At 38.5% G+C, this 18,997-nt stretch overlaps 2 protein-coding genes and 1 pseudogene across 2 annotated transcripts; 1 reads left to right on the top strand and 2 right to left on the bottom strand.

The window, feature by feature from the left end:
* Window positions 1-24: 24 nt before the first annotated feature.
* Window positions 25-1,954, top strand: LOC121758430 (annotated as a pseudogene).
* A 1,652-nt stretch (window positions 1,955-3,606) lies between these two features.
* LOC121759748 (oligopeptide transporter 7-like) lies at window positions 3,607-7,788 on the bottom strand. Its single transcript, XM_042155433.1, has 5 exons — window positions 7,592-7,788; window positions 7,044-7,510; window positions 6,832-6,929; window positions 4,580-5,405; window positions 3,607-4,505 (listed from the first exon to the last, which is right to left on the bottom strand). The coding sequence occupies exons 1-5, from the start codon at window positions 7,629-7,631 to the stop codon at window positions 3,714-3,716; spliced, it is 2,223 nt and encodes a 740-aa protein (XP_042011367.1). The 5' UTR covers window positions 7,632-7,788; the 3' UTR covers window positions 3,607-3,713.
* Window positions 7,789-11,936: 4,148 nt separating this feature from the next.
* On the bottom strand, window positions 11,937-15,767 carry LOC121759330 (transcription factor LHW-like). Its single transcript, XM_042154874.1, has 10 exons — window positions 15,234-15,767; window positions 14,671-14,760; window positions 14,479-14,587; window positions 14,349-14,390; window positions 14,189-14,248; window positions 13,117-14,109; window positions 12,915-13,016; window positions 12,673-12,810; window positions 12,439-12,573; window positions 11,937-12,350 (listed from the first exon to the last, which is right to left on the bottom strand). Exons 1-10 carry the CDS (start codon window positions 15,314-15,316, stop codon window positions 12,162-12,164), a joined length of 1,941 nt encoding a protein of 646 aa, XP_042010808.1. The 5' UTR covers window positions 15,317-15,767; the 3' UTR covers window positions 11,937-12,161.
* Window positions 15,768-18,997: the final 3,230 nt, after the last annotated feature.

Below are 18,997 nucleotides of genomic sequence, written 5' to 3'. Positions count from 1 at the left end.
GACACTCTAAGATCAACTCACACCATGGCCTTTCCAAAATCAAATCTTTTTTACACCGTAATTTTATTCTTCCTCTCAATCCAATTCAAAGTATTGTGCAACACTTACCAAGTTGGAGGCTTAGAGCATCCGCAACGGTGGTGGGGAAGAAGGCCGTCGTCCGTGCCAGCGGCGAGGACGAGGCTCACCGCCGATGTCGAGCAGCGCCTTTCCAGCGAGCAGTCGACGTGGCGGCACACGATTGGGCAACGGCTTTGAATAATTTTTTTTAAAAAAAATTCGTTAATTAATTTTAAATAATGATAAAAAATAAAAAAAATTATTTTCCAAATCCAAAAAATATGGCCGTTTTTTTGCCCGTTTTTCTAATTTTTTTTTATTTTTTTTAAATTTTTTTCCCCAAAATCATCTATAAATACACACATTCATCATTCATTTATCACATCAAATCATCTCTCATTCATAATTCTCATACAAACAATCAACACATTCATCCCTCACTCAAAACATCAAATGGATTTCACCCATATTATGGCGGAAGCGGAGCGCGAAGAACAAGAATACTACGAACAACATCGTGCCGCTTACGAAGCATATGTCGCGGCGAATACCCCCGCTCCTCCTCCTCAACGAACTAGATCAAATCGCCGCTACATCCATCGTGACCGGGAGGGAGCCCACGAAAGGCTCGTTGCCGACTACTTTGCCGACCAGCCGCGGTTTCTGGCAGATTACTTCAGGTGCCGTGAATAATATCGCCGACATCATGTTCACGTGTATTATCTTACACAACATGATTATAGCCGACGAAGGGCCGAGGGCGGCTAGCTTCTACAACGAGGATGAAGCCGGAAGCTCAACAGCGAGGTCTCCCCCACGCCGAGGTGAGCATACGACGGTTGGCCAGAGGATCGAGACAAGGCACACAATGCGCGATACCCGAACCCACATTCAGTTACAAGAAGACCTAATCAACCACATGTGGATGAAATTCGGCAACGAGTAGTGGTTTTTTTAATTTTTAGTATTTCAATTATGTAATTTTTAATTTTTAGACTTTTAATTATGTCGTTTTTATTTTATTTGTCATTTGTAATTTTATTTTAGATTTTTTTAATGAATTTTATTATTATGGAAATGTTATTGTTTAATTGAATTTTAAATTAATTGTGTTTGTCCTTGCGGAAGAGCATAGTTGTGGGCGTTGTGCTCTTGCCAGAGAGCAGGCAGAAAAAGTGGGGTCGGACCCATAACCGTGCCGCTGGCAAGAGCACGGTTATGAATGCTCTTAGCTGCTTGGGGCATTCCCTCCTCTTCCAACCCAAAAGTCTATACAAACTGGCCTCAACATAGGAGATTCTCTCTGTAAGTACACATAATCATATAACTCTCTCTCCCTCTCAAAGCTAAATTAAATGTGAATGTGCAGTTTTCTTGTACCCTCCAAGCCAAGATTCAGTGATCCAAGTGACAAAGGAATCCTATGAGAGGTGCAACCTCAAAGATCCGATCTTGTACATGAACAATGGTAACTCCCTTTTCAACATCACAAAAGTGGGCAATTTCTACTTCACCAGCGGCGCCGATGGCCGATGTGCCAAATCTCAGAAGTTTCACATTTTCGTTTCTGGGAATGGATCCTTTGTTGAAGACGACGACCCAGCTTCCGGTCCTATCCCACGGTTTTCGGCGCCATTCCGGTCCAGGCCGCCTCTGCATCGCCGTCGCTTCAGATCCCGGCTTTCATGGCTTCAGTTTTGTTGGCTGCCCTTGCGCTTGTTATGTAGAAGGATAATTTTACAGTATTGATTCATCCATTTTGTTTGTTGATAATTCAGTTTTGGTGATGTAATTTTACTCTACGGAAAACGGACCAAATCTTTGAAAAGAGTCGAGAGATCTGTCGGCACGATACTTTTTTGTGTAAAGAGAAATTCTTTATTGGTAGTAATATATGAAAAGGAAGCTTTTAATATTATTTTATTGTTTAAATACTTGATCTCGATGAAAAAGATGTGTCGGTTTAATTTGTGTATAAACTTTGTGCTCTTTTTCTCTTGGGAGACTTGCTCTTTTTCTCTTGGGAGACTTTTACCATTGGAATAGGAATTGATATTTAAAAAAAAAAAAAATTCTCAATGTGCTACTCCCTTATTAGTACTCCATATGAAAATGTATCCCACTAAATTTGAACTAAGATTGTTTCTGCCAAAATTAGTACTATCCCATCTTCAACGTATCATTTTTGTTCCATTATGGACTATATATCATTTCCTATCATTTTTTTTTCTGTTACGATATTTTGAGATTTGGTGTAATGTTACAAATCGCAAGGTTTCACTAATTTAATCAGGGTCTATTGCTCCCTAAAGTATGAACTTATGGTTAATAAATCGCAAGGTTTCACTAATTGATCTTGAAAATCGTGAACTATAATGAATTGTGCAATTTCTAAATGCAAAGTGTTTTCGACAATGATTCCAACCTACGTGGTTATACTCATCTTATATGGAGTAGAACTTTTATGGCTAGATGCATACATAGGGTAAAGTAAAACCATTGACCTCAGACTCAATCAATTCAAGAATAAAAAGCAAGCAATAATGGATGACTTTCTAGATATCATGGAACACCTTCAACACATGAATCGGCTTATGGAAGCTTCTTCGGATATTATTCCATTAATAGTTGAGTTGATAATGAAGCACAAATTAAATGGTAAAATGCTTCTCCATCATCAATAACTAAAAAATTTTGAGTTGTAGAATTTCAAAAGCTGAAATCAGGTACGATGAGCTGCAAAATATGCTTACCTTAGAAAGAAGGGTATGATCGATGAGAAAAAAATTCCCTAGTCTTGACATACCAAATGGCATAATGAGTTGATATGTCGAACAAGTAGTTATTTGACAAATGGAATTCTATAAAAATCATATTCCAACTATGCATAAACTATACATGGAAACTAATGAATATAAATCTTAAACTCATTCATTATTTTCAAATATGGAAATTTCTTCAAAATATTTTGAACCTTCCTTACATAAATCTAATGGGATCGTGCAACTATACATGCCTTTGCTATTTTATTTTTTTATTTATAAATTTCTTTAATTTTACATGTTATATAAAAATGCTAGTAAAATTTGAAAATAATTAATACTACTCTATGTTAACAAATTTTAAGTTACCCACACTTCATTGTTCGTATATAATTCTTATTTATATACTACTATAATAACTTAACTTAATAAAAAATAAGGTATGTCATCAAATTCCAATTTAATGACAACACAAGGATGAAATTTGTGTATTGACAAGAAATAATGCATAGAAGGAAGTTCTTGTACATAATATAAACCTATATTCTATATAAATAATAAAGTTTGGCTATTAATTTAAATTTTGTTGATATATTATTAATTATTTTCAGTTTTTCTTTTAAATTTTTTGATAGCATGTAAAAATTATTTTCATTTTTTTTGTACTTTTTTCATAGCATGTAGTAAAAGTTATAATTGTGTACGCATATATTACTCCCATTAGATACAATATGCAATTGGGAGTATGTATATGAAGGTTCAAAATATTTTGAAGAAATTTCCATAATTTAAAGGTATAATTGAATTTAGATTTAAACCACAACCAAATCTACAAAAGCACAATTACAAGTTGTTGAAAAGACATAGACGACCGAGCAAGGGTTTAGAGAGCTAGGACACAACGGGACAACCTTGCACCACAACCCCCGCAGCCGAAGGGCACGAAGCGTAGGGGCAGCCGTCGAGGTTATTCCCCCACCACTCTATCCCAATATCCTCCAGCCCCAAACACATGTACAGCAGCACCCCCATGAACGCCAGCCCCGCGTCCAGCGCCCCCGACAGCACGTAGTTGTACCTCTGCCACAACACCGGCCTGTACCGGAACACCACAAAACCCGACAAAAATCCTAGTATGATCCACGACGTGTAGTTCACGGCCGTCGCCGGCGGCATCTGCCCGCACGCCCCAATCAAGATAGGCATGTTCACCAGCCTAATCCACTCCTGCCCCGGGAACGCCTTGGCCGCCGCCCACACCAGCACCGGCGCTATTGCTCCGCCAAGGAAGAACCAGTTCACCGCCCCGTACAGCCCTTGATCGCCGAACATCTTCCTCGGCCCGATCAGCCCCCACACGACCGACGCGTCGTAGAAGACGTGGTCGCCCGGGCACGTCCACAGGCTGTCCGAGGATTGGTCGCAGATGTCTGGGATGGTCTCCATTAGCCACCAGGCGGTTGAGAGGTAGACGATGGCGGCGATCAGCGTCCCCACCACCTGCGCCATGAACATTGTTCTTGGTGGGATCTTCATGTAGTGTCCGAGCTTGAAGTCTTGGAGGAAGGTGATGGCCTGCGTCATGCTGATGTAGCCGTATACCTTGAAGCACATGTTCGCCACCGGATATCCCGGGTAGATGTACCCGATTATGTACTCCGTGATGATGTTCAGCCCCGGCGTCTGTAATTATTCGAATTTATATGAATGAGACAAAATCACTAACAAGATAAGATTTAAGAGATTTTTAACATAACCTGGTTAGTGATGGCGGTGATGATACCGATGGGGAGAGTGAAGAAGATGGCGATGGCACAAGCGAGTACAACGCCCCACCACGGGAGCTGAAGCTGCTCGTTGTAGTACTCGCAGGCGAAGATAGTAAGCATGACATTTCCGACAAGAATGCACCAAAACCACCACTCCGGTACTTGCCTGTATTTGCTCATGAGCTTGGTGTGTATGTCCTTTTCCTTCTCGTTGAAGCTCGATTTGCTCTGCTCCCAAATTTCCCTTCCGTGGAAGAGGATGACGTGGACAACGGTGGCGGTGAGGGCGGCGAAGCCAACGCCGTAAGTCATGACGAAGAAGGTGCTGAGATGGAGGTGGCCTTGCTGCTGGTAGGCGGCGTCGTCGAAGTGGAAGGAGGAGTCGATGATGGAGGAGATGTTGTAGATCTGGCCGGAGGAGGTGAAGAGCTCGTCGGAGAAGATGGGGAAGACCTTGGCGTTGTAGATGTTGAACCAGTAGCTGATGGGGGTGACGACGTACATGACGATGAAGAAGCCGACGGCGACGTTGGCGGTGGCGAACCAGGGGCTGGCGAGGGGGCTGCCGAGGTAGGAGGAGATGCTGGACCAGTCGAGGCCGAAGGCGGCGATGCCGAGGCCGTGGAGGCCGGAGCCAAGCTGCTGGACGAGGACATTTTGGGGGAAGAGCCAGCAGATCCAGGAGATAGAGGTCAGCATTTGGAAGAGGTAGCCTGGGAATATGTAGTAAGCGAAGCTGCAGATGAAGGCGATCACGAAGAACTGGGTGCGGCTCACGCCGCCTTTTTCACGTTCGTCTTTCTCATGCAGTGCCCTGTTGTACATACATGCATCACTCTACTTGTACAGTAATTATCTTTATTTTGAAATCATACGGCGTTCGTTATACTTAACAATTAAGGAGGGAGTTAGCAATTAATTACAACTCAAAGAATATAAATGTATATGAGAACGTAATTAATTCTTACACTACGAATGTATAAAGTTTATCTACGACCTCATTCTTGATATTACTACGAAAATCATATACTAAGTACTAGACAATTTTATTATAGGACTTCCTCCGTCCCTAAAATATTGTCCTACTTTGACTTATTACGGGCTTTAAGAAATGTAATGAAAAGTTATATATGAATTTTATAATAAAATATAAGTAGGAATGAGTTAGTGAAATATGAGGTCAATTATAAAAAATGATAAAAAATGAAATGTGACAAATTTTATGGAACATACAGAAATAGAAAAATGAGATAAAACTTTCACGAACTAGGGAGTACTATTTAAAATGATATGGAATCCGTAGTAGTATTTGTTAATTGTTACTATATCACTTTTATATCATTATTGTTACTTATTATATATATGGTTGGCAACTGGACAATTCATTCGATTCGAGACCACCTTTTTTTCTTAGTTTTTAATCCATTTTGAAAAATCCCACCTCAAATTTTGAGCCAGCGCCCTACGATTATTTTGGGATTGGCCTGATTGGAATCGTTTAATTTACAACATTTTCTCCCTAAACTTCAGTTTTTTCCTGGGCTATACAGACCGGCATATCTATTTGTTTTAAACTAAATTGTACTAGTCAACAAAAATCTAACTAATTTAAAAATATTTTGGACTAATTGGTTTTCCTGGACTATATATTTCAAACTATTCTAGAATGCGATCAATAAAAATTTAACTGAATTTTTATTATTATATTTATTGAAAAAAATACACTAAAAAAAAGAAGTTATTACAGCTTGGCAACAAAAGCTAATCTGGGGATATTTGATATTTCTATATGTATGTGTGGAAGAGGACATGTCACGTAGTGCTAGATAAGAATCCCTGCCCAACTATCCTCATTTATATTTATGTGGTCTAAATATGAGCTTTCAATAAGTTGAACGCAACTTGCGTCTAGTACCTATCTATCTATTTCCTCACACTTAAAATGGCAATAGATAAAAACTATCAAAATATCCAAACAAGACGTTAAGGATATGAACGAAAAGAATTGGTTATGCAAATGGATGTTGCTTCTAAAAATTAGCAACCCCAAAAATTGAATAAATTATCTATAATTTTCCTCTAAATCCAAAACATACTACCAATAGAAGTAAAAATTCAGTTCTACACACATATTGTCTTGTTGTGTGTCCGACCCTATTTGAAAAAAATTCAGTTATATGCTCCATCTCCCAACTAAAATTAGAAGGAAAAAAAAAAGAATTGGCAAGAGAAAAACTTGCCTGAACAATGAGACTTGCACCAAGTTAGCGGGCCACCACATAGCCGCTGGCTCCACCAGATACCTTCTGTATATTCCTGCCCATCCAAACCCCAACACCTACCATTCAAACCACGATGAAATTCATATTAGTATGATACTGTCCGCTTTAGGCAAAATTATTCTTACTCCTAATGTGATTGGGATGACCTTTATAACTTTACGTAAACATACCTGAGTGGTGATGACGACGATGAGGGAGACGGAGAAACTGATGTGTTTTTGGTAGAAGACCTTAACGGCGGTGACGATATGGATGGCGTAAACGGTTCCGGCGCCGGAGTTGGCGAAGATGGTGATGAGGACATGCTCCTTGACGTTGAAGGGGCCCGGGTTGAGAGTGAACTCCCAACGGGTCCCTCTGAAGAAGACGCGGTCGGTGATCTTGGCGGCCATGAGCTGGCCGAGCGGCACCACCGCGATCTGGGCGGAGATGGCGGTGATGGAGAGGGGCTCCGTCCTGTACCAGAAGAACTGGTTCAGGAAGGAGAGGAGGACGCACGACAGCGTTCCCAGGAACCACATTCTGAAGGTGAGGACGGGTAGGGTCGGGTCGTCGGAGGTGGACACCGTGAGGGCCACCTGCTTGATCGGAGAGTTCTCCACCTCGACTTCATCTTCACTGTGTGTCGATGTCGGCACTGATAACACATACTAGCAATTACACAATGACAAGATTATGCAGATTCAGATTAAGTTTGGTGGGAAGGAGGTGGACTTACAGAGAGGGGATGTGATTTGATGGGATGAATCTGCTTCCATGGTTGTTGCTTAGAATAGAGAAGAAAAAGGGTAGGAAGAATCTTGGAGAATATGGAAGGAATCAATGAGCAGCTGGCTGTTGTCCTCTCTTACTTATTCTCCATTAAAAATTGATGTTGAAGGTTTGGTTTGGTTTGGTTTGGTTTGGTTTGGTGTGGGGGTAGATATTAGAATGAGAAATTTGTAGTATTGACTTATTGCACGTGATTGTTTATTGTATTAATGTTCATGTGCTACATACCTTAATAATTACTCCTGTGGTTTTTACTAACTTCGATGCATATATGATTCAGTTGTTAATTTATGACACTGTTCCTTTTTACCCTCATACAAACAATATTATACATTTTCTGTGTTCCATAACAGCGAAGTCATTTTACTATTTTGATACGTTCTATAGTAATGGAATCATTTTTCTTGTTAGTAGAAATCAATACATTTCTTCTCTCTTACTTTATTCTTTTTTTTATCTCTCTACCCTTTTTATTTCCTACTTTATTCTTCCTTTATTAACTTGCTTAATATAGGGAGTATAAGTTTGGTATACATACGAATGTGATGTAACATATAGTACTACTATTACTAGTACTCCTATGCACTTTTAGTTGGAAATAAATTTTAATACAATAAAATAGAAATAGAAATAAAAAATAATTAAAGTATTATTAGTGGAGAATGGATTCCACCTCATTATAGAAAAAAAGATTTCTAAATTTAAAAAGTGCATACTCTTGTGCGACGGACTAAAGAAAAAGAGTAAATACTCTTGTGAAACAGAGGGAGTAATATATTGTTTCATAAAGGTCCGTGTGATAGCTATGTTTTGCTATGATAACAATATTTATTTTAGCTTTATTTAATTGGTACTCTCTCTGTCCGTTGTTAAATGTTTCATATTTTCTATTTTCGTTCGTCCTCCATTAAATGTCTCATTTCACTTAGACTATATTTAGTAAATGGACCTTACATTCCACCCACATTTTATTATAAAATCAATGTATAAAAATAGAATCTACCATCTACTAACTTTATCTACTCACTTTTCTTTAGAGCATCCACAATATGGCGGATATCCCGACGGATAAGCACTAGGACATCCCAAAAACACCTCCTGCCACGTCACTAGGACATCCCATTGCAATGCCACATCACTAGGACATCTCATTGCACAACAGTGGACAAGCACTAGGACACGCACTAGGACATCCCAACAAACAAATTCACAAATTCACAAATACGGAATTAAAATTTCGAATACGGACGAAGAAAGTGCAAACATAATTTCATTAAATAAAAAAAATAAAAAAGTACAATTCAACAAAAAAAACAACGATTTCCACAAATTACATTATAAATATGAACGTGCACTCCTCCGAACCCATAACTCTTCAATTATATCTTTCTGGAGTCGAATATGTGCTTCTTGTTGTCGAAGATCGGCAAATGCACGGACCCAGTAGGCGTCTCCATGAGGTATCCTCATTCGTACATTGGCGGTGGCCACACCGTGGCTTGGACCGGCAACATCAGCATCTCCATTGGCTCAATCAGTCAGTTCTGGACCTTCTTGTTCGACGATCATGTTGTGCATGATAATACACGCGTACATGACATCAACAATGCAGTCGTCATACCACAAACGTGTTGGACCCTTCACCGCCGCCCATCGAGCCTGGAGCACACCAAATGCCTACACCACATCCTTGCGTCCCGCCTCCTGACGTTGCCCAAAAGTAGATCTTCCTTGGATCAATTGGGCATCTGATCGTCTTCACAAAGACGGGCCACCTAGGGTATATCTCATCTGCCAAATAGTAGCTCATATCGTGCTGGTTGTCGTTGGCGACGAAACTGATGGCCGGACCAACGCCCATGCACTGCTAGTTGAAAATGGGCGACAACTGGAGGACGTTGATGTCGATGTTCGACCCGGCTACCGCAAAATACGCATGTCAAATCCATAGCCGGTAGTCAGCTACGGCTTCGAGGATCATCGTGGGATTCTTGCCTTTGAAGTCGGTCGTGTACATCCCTTTCCAGGCGGTGGGGCAGTTCTTCCACTCCCAATGCATACAATCTATGCTGCACAACATGTCGGGGAACCCGTGCACCGTCCCATGCGTATCCATCAGAGCCTGTCACTCTTTGGGGGTAGGCTTCCGAAAATACCTCTCCCTGAATATCTTAATGATGCCCTAACAAAAATACTTGAGACATTCCCGGGCAGCCGTCTCGCCGATGTGGAGGTACTCGTCGAACATGTCGGTCGCGCCTCCGTAGGCCAACTTCCTGATTGCGGCAGTGTACTTCTGTATAGGCGAGTGACCGGGTCTGCCACTCGCATCCAACTTGAACCGGAAATACTTGTACCGACGCTCTAAAGCGTTCACGATACCCATAAATAGATCCCGATGCATCCTAAAACGCCGCCTGAAAAAGTTATCCCCAAACCGCGGCTGCTCAGCGAAATAGTCGTCAAACAACCGTTGGTGTGCAGCGATGTTGTCCCGGGGTACTACAACTCGATGCTGGATGGGCCGAGGTACCGCCAGCTGCTGCTGCTGCAAGGCCGCTTGTATCAGGAGATTTATCTCCGCGGACGTATAGGCCTACAACTCTTCGTTAATTCGACGGCTTACGTCATCAGCATCCCCACCACTACCACTACCACTAGCCATTTCGGGATGTAGAGAAAAATGTAGAGAGAAAGAAGAGAAACCCGTTAATACAAGTGGTGCAAATGAAATGAGGTGCAATAAGCCGTATATATAGAGTTTTGAAAAAAAAAACCAAAATAATGCTCATCAGTCCGCTCATCCGTCGGGAATCCACAATAGCGGACGAGCGGACGGATGAGAAGGACGGACGACCGCGTTATCCGACGGACGACCTCTCGTCCGTCTGGCTCGTCCTTCTGCCGGTCGCCGATCGCAATAGTGGATGAGCGCGACGGACGAGCGGCTCGCCGGTCGCTTGTCAGTGCGCTCATCCACTATTGTGGATGCTCTTACAAAGTCAAACAATTGCTTAAAATATGCGCCGATTAGATATGAGACATTTAATCATAGATGGGGATAGTATAAATTGAATTTTCTCTTTATTTGTTTTAGTTTTCTGTCCGCCTCATATTTTTATGTTTTAATGTGTGAAATTAACCCAATAAGTAGATGGGTTAATTAATCTATATAAAAAATTCAATCATATGGGTTAATTAATCTACATTAAAAATTCAATCATGATAATTAACTTAAATTTTCTTATTAACTTAAATTTTCTTATTACCCTTAAAATTTTCACTTATCATTTTTATTGAGATAAGTATTTTGATACAATTACAATTCAAACAATACAAACCAATATATCAAACATAAAATTTAAATAAATATTTTATTTATCTAATATACCAAAACTAACTCATGTTTATTTATCCATATAAAATTAAATATTTATCTTATTTGTTAACTAATGATAAATCTCAACCGACTATCAAAGTTTAGTATAAGTACGAATGTGATGATACCATATACTATAATCTATTGGTTCATAATTGTCCAAACTTTTAGTAATTACGTACATACAACAATTATCAAATTGATTTTGCTTTTAAATTTAGAATGGCTCATTCTTTGGGTACTAGAAAATATAATTGATAGTAATATATGGGATCAAAACTTAAATGCATTACATATTAGTAAAATCACCTACAGACTCAATTTATAAAGAGGAAACGGAACTGGTAACACTATAGATTACACCTACCGTCCCAAAGTAAATATTACACTTTTTTATCTCACAAAAAATTTTATTTAAAAAAAAAAATCACTCTCGCATCAATATATAAGAATATGTTTTCTCTCTTCACTTATATTATAAAATTAAGACATTTGTTCCTTCATTTGTGTGCATTTGATTTCATGAATCTTAATGAGATTTAATTTGGGCTCAAGGAATTAAATATTGTAACAAAAAAAGTTGTTGTTGGGCCCAATGTGATTTAATTTGAGCCTTTGGGCTCACTCACTACTCATTCACGCCCATTTAAAACATTAAGAGTCAATTTAGATTATTCTGATCAGTAAGCTTAAAATAGTAGTAATCACCAAAAAGGTAAGATAGATTAATCAAAATACATGATCCCAAGCAATATTGATAACATCACTAGTATTTTCTTGATCAGATGGAGCCACACAACTAATTGATTAATTTATACACAAATACATAAATGCAACATCACAACAGAGAAGTTAGGCTACAAATTACAAGAACTAAATTTGTCAGCTTCAATGAATGAAACTACTCTCAGAGAAAGTTCTAAAACAGAAACTTTATATGGAGAACTTAAGCATTGTTCTTTCTTAACAAATTCCCCTTCATATACTATACCACACACATCTCCTAGAAAGAAAACAAATTCACTATAGTATGAATTTGTATATACTCCAACAGTCAATTTCACACTTCATCTAAGACTACAAACCTTTCTATTAATTTTACTCATCAAACTCTAAACTAATCTCTCAATGAGACATGTCACAAGTTAGCACATTGAAGGGCATCACCAAAGCTGAGGGGAAATGAAGCATAAGGTTGAAAACTGTTGAAGGCCGAGACGCCGACATTGCCATACCCCTCGTCCATGTTGGCTGCACCCTGTCCCGTCATCTGCAAGAGATGAATGAGGGACGAAAAGATCTCATGACGTGTAACAAAACGCGCACCCTGCAAACAACAACTCATCTCAGCAACAAGAAAGATCAAGAAAATGGCTAAAGCCATGTCTTTTTTCACTACTTGTTTAGGTTTTTACCTCAGCCTTCACCATGAAATGAGCCCATATCTTCTTCTGCTCAAGAGCCTCCATCTCCCCCTTCAAGATAGTCAAGCCAAAACCTCGAATAATCTGTACAATCTCCAAGAAGAAGCCCTGTTCTTCGCAGAGGATCTGCAAACAAAGTTGAAAGTCGCTTACTTCTCTTGTTGCTGGCTAAGCTTCTAATGAAGATTTACTAAGTTTTTCAATATGTATAGATCAATTCATTACCTCTATAAGCATCTGGCCGGGCGTGCTAAGGTCCTCGATTTTCAGTGGACAAACCATAGCATCGTTGCCAACTTCATATGCCCATGTCACTCCACTATCACCACCATTGATGGATTTATTTTGACAGACCTCCATACACTGTAATGTCAACAGAAATTTATATTTATGAATATGCTAAGGGCTTGTCAAAAAGCAAAGATGCAAGGTTCAGTGTCACATATAACTAGTAAATATTTTTTTACCTTTGGCTTGGCAATTTGTTTTAGACTTTCAGCATATCCGTTGAGACTCTGCATGAAGTTCAAGTGTATGATCGTTCGTTCCAACAAACGATCAATGCTCATCTGTCATATCAACAACAAACTATGTCAAGAAGCTAATCAGATAGATTGATAGATAGATATATAGATAGATGGATAGATAAATTTTAAGTTAATTCCTCACCTTCTCTCCATTGGGAATGAGCTCCCTCAACTCTCCAAGCCGGTCTTGGATCATCTGTCGATCTTTTGGCCTTGGTTTGCTCCCCGGTTTAGCCTTCTTTTTCTTGGGTTTCACTTGTTCCTCATGCCTCCTAGACGTTCTAACATCCAATGAACAACTATCATCAACACATGAACGCGGCTCCTTACTAACTAGACTATTCTTTGGCTCAGGGTTGTATGATTTCATTTCCCCAACATGTTTAACTTGGCTTTGGCTCCATGAGAAGTTGCCGGTTCTTCTTCTCTTAGCAGTAGACGAAGACTGATCCTCAAACGAACAAGGGCTGCTAGTCTCCAAAAGCTGGTCAAGGCCTAACTTGGAGAACAAACTGTTGGAGTTGCTCCTAACATTCTGTGAGATGCAATCAGATCCAGTCCAAACCACCGGGTTTTCCCTAACAGCTTTGACTCCCATTGAACACTTAGCATCATCACTTGATCTCAATGCATTAGTCACTGAACTTTGTAATGAATTGGTTGGTACAGAAGTTGAAGTTGTTCCACTCAAACGCAACCCCTTCATTAATGCATTAGAATGCGGAGAATACAAGCCGAAGTACTCCTCCACAGTTAGTAAGCCAGAGAGTTTCTCAGTTGGAGTTATGATAGATGAATCTTGGGTGTTAGACATATCTCTTGAGAGGATAAGAGGAGCATTGGAGATTGAATCTTTGCAAGATTCTTCATCTATTGGCTCGGGAAAGGATGTGGTAAGAGTTGAACAATCACCATAATCAGAGAAATCAAGGAAATTGACAGACTCTAAGAGCAGATCTGCTCCCATCAAATTCTCAGAATGGAAAATGCCACTCGACAATGATGAATCAAACAGCATATTACTAGAATCAAAGAAATGGCTATCTAACTGAGTCCCATTTCCTACACCCTCAATCCCATCCATTTCTCTGAAAACTTGCTCCACTTGTTCTACAAAACTTTTCATCTCAGGATTCTGAAACAAAAAAGTTTAAAGATTGGTTAAAAGAGTATCCAGAAATAGACTTCGTTTCATATATAGAGACACTACTAACCTTGTGAGTGGATCCAAGCTCCACAACTCCCCACGGTTCCACTGAGATCACAGCAATAGTCTGTAACACAAAATTTGATCAATTTCTATTTGGAGCAGATGATGATATTGATATCCAACTTTAAAAACTGAAAACATTTTAATTTCTCCAAAGCACACACCTTTATCCCCATAGAGAATTGGCAAAAAAACTCAGAATCATCCTGCCAAAAAAGCCATTCTTCAAGTTAGAAGAGATGTCACACTCACACCTATTAAAAAATAAGAACTTTTCAAAGTATTAATAGATACCTGGGAATTGTCATGACTATCAAACGATAATACACTATTTCTTCTTCCATGAAAAGCATCTGAATCCAACCATAGATGGTTTTTTCCAATTGCAGTTTGGCCAATTATCCTGCACAGTGATTTTTCATTATTTTCCTATTCAAGAAACATATATGGGGTGATTAAAATAATTAATATCCATAAATAGCTTACCCTCCTCCCACAACATGTGCTTGCAGAAGCATAGAATCAATCAGCGTTTCCACTTGTTCTTCATAGTAGCAATCTTTCAATGTCAATAGTCTAAATCACGAACAAGAAAGTTCCAATAATTGCTAAATTAGTCAAAAAAATTTATAAAAAGATAAGAGAACAAAATTAGAAGTTCAAAACTTGAAATCAAGATAGAATTAGCAAGTATGCAACCAATGTTATGTAGTGATTGAAAGTATAGCAAAAAACATTATAGTGGAATACAGCTAATCATCAATCTAGTAGCGGTATCCATTTCGACAAATTTTTTTGTTTGCGGAGAAAGGTAAGTATTCAGTAAAGGTAGTTACTTTTCTAGACAAGAAACAGAAAAAGGAAAAGACTTGCTTCATTTAAAGAATTCATGGTAAAATAAAGTTATAAACTTGAAAGTCGGAAAACACTTCTTAGTTTAAAGTTGAATTAGAGAAGCCAAAATATATTTTTGAACACAACTTTGATTCCAATGGAAATCACGTTATAACATCTGAAACACATGCAAAGAGGAGAGAGAGAGGGATTACAATGAATTTGTCTGATCAAAACCCCAGAAAACTCCATAACTCCATCCAAAACTATAGCAAAGATTCTTGAGGGTTTCCTTCATGGTTGAATCAAACTTTGTCGAAGAAAGAAGATGCAAGAACTCCAAGTAAATCGCTGTCAATCAGTTGCGGACCTCCAAAGATCTCTCTTTTATGTATGGTGTCGAAAACCTAGAAGCTGAGATCACAGAGCAATCAAGAAACATAAACAAAATGCAGTCTTTTTGAAGGGATGATTGATAAAATCACAGGTGAAAATGAAAAAGCAGGCTTTGGTGGAAGTGAAAGTGGTTTTGGCTGGGGGTTCAGATTAGGGTAGAAAAAGCAAACACAAACACTGAGTTTCAGAGCAAAGAATGAATGGTTGTGAGTGAAAGTGGTGGTTTTTGAAGAGTAGAGAAACAGCAAGTGGAATAGTAGTAGGAAGATGAGGGCTGGATGTCTGTCTCAAGCTCTGAACCAAATGTCCTAAAGCTTAAAAAGAGGCCATCATAATTAGAGCAAAAAAAACACAAAAACAGCAAATGCAGATTTTCTAAAAACTTTGAAGCTAAAGCGGATTTAATACAAGAATAAAGCTATGCGGCCATATTATGGCCAGCCATAAATTAATTAAATAACAAAAAAATTTGATTTTTTTTCAAATTTTTGGTTTAATACTACTTGGTTTTACTTTTATATCATCTTCATTATATGTTGCTCAACATGTTAGTGTTGTTCTTTCGTAATTTTTGCTCAACTTATTATTATTGTCATTTCTTGATTGTTGCTCAACGTATACAGTAATTCGTGATATTAATGTATTTTACGTAATGAAATTCAAAGATAAGTATCAACTCACAAGTCCATTCACACACATATAAGTTTATTCGATAATTCTAATTTTTTTATACTTGTAAATAGACTAAATTAACTCTTTATGGCCGGCCACATTATGGCCATTTAGCATCACTCTTAATACAAAGGCCTATAGATATAAATTGATATATATATATATATATATATATATATATATATATGTGTGTGTGTGTGTGCGTGTGTGGGGTGTGTTGAGTTGGGGTGGGTAGGGACTTGGGAGGATGAGAAAATATCAAGAAAAAAGCAAAATCAGATAAAATATTATTTTTCAAGGGAACAAAGATTTCCTCATTTATGTAAATGCATTTATGGATTCTTTATATCTGTCTTTATTGCGAGGAATATGTTTTTGGAAGATCTTTAGATAGGAATGGATCCATTTTGCAAATTCTGTGTGACAGTATTGCGTAAATTCTTTCTTTTTCGATCTCATCTTCTAAGAATAAAAAGCTTTTTATTTTAAAAATTTCTTTATATCTAATGAGTCATTTTTTTTCTATCTTAATTTACAAACATAGCATTGTCGTTTCAAAAAGTTTTCGTTAGGAGAGAGAATATTATTTTTGATGCAATTTTCATTTTTTATTTTTTGTTTTTGGTGTGGGAGTTGAGATAAGATATAATGACGAGAGATGTCCTAGGCTCCTAGTACTTGAGGTAGTTGGGAGAATATTAGAGCATCTACAGTGGGCGGATGTCCCACTCGGACATCCACTAGGACATCTCGAAAATACCTCCCGCCACGTCACTAGGACATCCCCTTCACAATCCGCTCTTCCCATCGCCCTTCCCACTAGGACTTCCCGCAATAAAAAAAATCACAAATTCACAAATAAAACAATTTACGTTTACGGAAATAAAATTTCAACACGAATACGAACGGGAAAAATTAACAACTTCATTTAAAAAAAAACATACATGATTTGAAAAAAAAATTACTTAGTAATAAAACAAAAAAAAGTACTAACATCAACGTCAACTGTCACTAGACATTCTAGATATACTTGAAATTAGAGATGTAGAGAGAGAAACTTGTTAACACAAGTGGTGCGAATGAAATAAAATTCAACGAGCCGTATATATAGAGTTTTAAAAAAATTAAAAAAAATTTAAAAATCGGACGTCCGACCCACGCCACAATGGCGGACGTCCGCCCGCCCGTCGCGCCGACGTCCGAGGACACCCGACGTCCTCACCTCCCCTGCCATAATGGCGGACGTCCGCCAGTAGGAGTAGTAATTCAATAGTATAGTAAAGAAATTATAATAAAAAAATCACAATATGTTTTAGAGTTTCTACGGCGCAATGCATCAGTGACTGAGATGCCCACTCTCTCCTTGGTGGTGGTGGGGGTGGCATTTCTTGAACCTCTTCTACCTCCTCCCCCTCCTCGTCGTCATCATCATCATCGTCTTCATCAACATTCATAGGGGTTGGACTTTGTTGTGAATAGGCACCGCGATCGGGAGCACCACTACCGGTACCAACATAAGCATCGCCTTGGTATTGAGAGCGAGAGAGAGCAATAGCATGTGCCACATCTTGCTCTTCTCGAGCCTACAAAATAATATTTGTATTGTAAATACAAATATTATTTATGAACAATAATGTAATGTAATTCAAAATTAATTAAATTAGTAGATAATAAATATTAACCTGCCACTCATCCATGTTCATTTGAGAAATTTCATCAATAACGGATCTCCGAGATGGCCTCTTGGCCTTTCCCTTTCCCTTATCAACACGACCTTCTCGGGATGAAGACATATTGCTATGTAGAAATGTAGAAATATGGAATAATATATATTTTTTTTTGTTTTAGCAATTGAGAAAGGAAGACAACTTATAGAACTACGGGAACAAGTATAAGTGTATAACAATGCGTAATAAGAGTAGCACTTGCGTAATTAAATGGAAGCACAATAGCACAAATGAGAAATTGGAGACAAAGAGAGAGAATTGGGAGATTGAAGAGAGAAACTCTTATTAACACAAGAGTGGGGTGAATGTAAATGAGGATAGAGGGGGGTATTTATAGATAAAAATGGGGGGGGGGGGAAATGGAAGAATTCGAATTTGAAATTTGAAAAAAAAAAATTAAAGGAGCAATCTCTCCGCCAAGAACATGGAAGCCACTATGCTACTTGATGATTGGGCAAAGGCGGACATGAGAGCACAAGAGCCGGATTTTGACTTCCGTGTAGAGAGTGATGGTGAAGAATTTTCCTCCGATGGCGATGACGTGGTCAGAAGCGAGAGCACTCAACAATAGCAATGACGGGGGGCGGTGAACGGCGAGCACGGCCGACCAAATAGGTAAGCAAGGTAAGAGAACTACGTGGGCTTTGATTCCTCAATAAAATTGTGGATACGTAGGCACCTCAACTTAAATTTGAAAAGTTTAACTTCGAAAGTTTAAGTTGAGCTCAAGCCCTTTTCAATTATTTTTTTCCCCTCCATTTCATGTTTTTTTATTTACGTTCCGAGTCCGACGACACTTGTAAATTATATTACATTGTTGTATCAATGTATGTATTGTAATTGTAATGTATCGTTGTTGCGGCTAAGTTGTACTTGAAGATCATTAAAATATATTCCCCATTTGATAAGTATCTTATTGGTGAAAAAGTGGGTATCTTTGGGAAGATGGTACTGGAACACAAATTTATATATGAAATCTGGATGAATGGGGATCAGATTATAGTTTAAAATGGGAAGCTGGGTTAACTGGCCGCCAATGAACCCAGCTTCCCATTTTAAACTATAATCTGATCCTCATTCATCTAGATTCCATATATAAATTTGTGTTCCAGTACCATCTGCCCCAAAGATACCCACTTTTTCACCAATAAGATATTTATCAAATGGGGAATATATTTTAATGA

The sequence above is a fragment of the Salvia splendens genome, chromosome 12 (assembly GCF_004379255.2).
Source record: "Salvia splendens isolate huo1 chromosome 12, SspV2, whole genome shotgun sequence".
Taxonomy (NCBI): domain Eukaryota; kingdom Viridiplantae; phylum Streptophyta; class Magnoliopsida; order Lamiales; family Lamiaceae; genus Salvia; species Salvia splendens.
The sequence above is the reverse complement of the archived record's forward strand: the minus strand, read 5'-3'. Positions and strand labels throughout refer to the sequence as shown.

What these genes read in the sequence shown, in the direction of transcription:
- LOC121759330 (XM_042154874.1), bottom strand. Translation starts at nt 15,316, where the DNA reads ATGAAGGAAACCCTCAAGAATCTTTGCTATAGTTTTGGATGGAGTTAT. An exon ending in AATTCTCTATGGGGATAAAG is followed by an intron (nt 14,249 to 14,348) that starts GTGTGTGCTTTG and finishes TTTGTGTTACAG; the next exon opens with ACTATTGCTGTGATCTCAGT. An exon ending in ATTTCATGGTGAAGGCTGAG is followed by an intron (nt 12,351 to 12,438) that starts GTAAAAACCTAA and finishes TGTTGTTTGCAG; the next exon opens with GGTGCGCGTTTTGTTACACG.
- LOC121759748 (XM_042155433.1), bottom strand. Translation starts at nt 7,631, where the DNA reads ATGGAAGCAGATTCATCCCATCAAATCACATCCCCTCTCT. An exon ending in GTGCAAGTCTCATTGTTCAG is followed by an intron (nt 5,406 to 6,831) that starts GCAAGTTTTTCT and finishes TATGTACAACAG; the next exon opens with GGCACTGCATGAGAAAGACG. An exon ending in TCACCGCCATCACTAACCAG is followed by an intron (nt 4,506 to 4,579) that starts GTTATGTTAAAA and finishes GAATAATTACAG; the next exon opens with ACGCCGGGGCTGAACATCAT.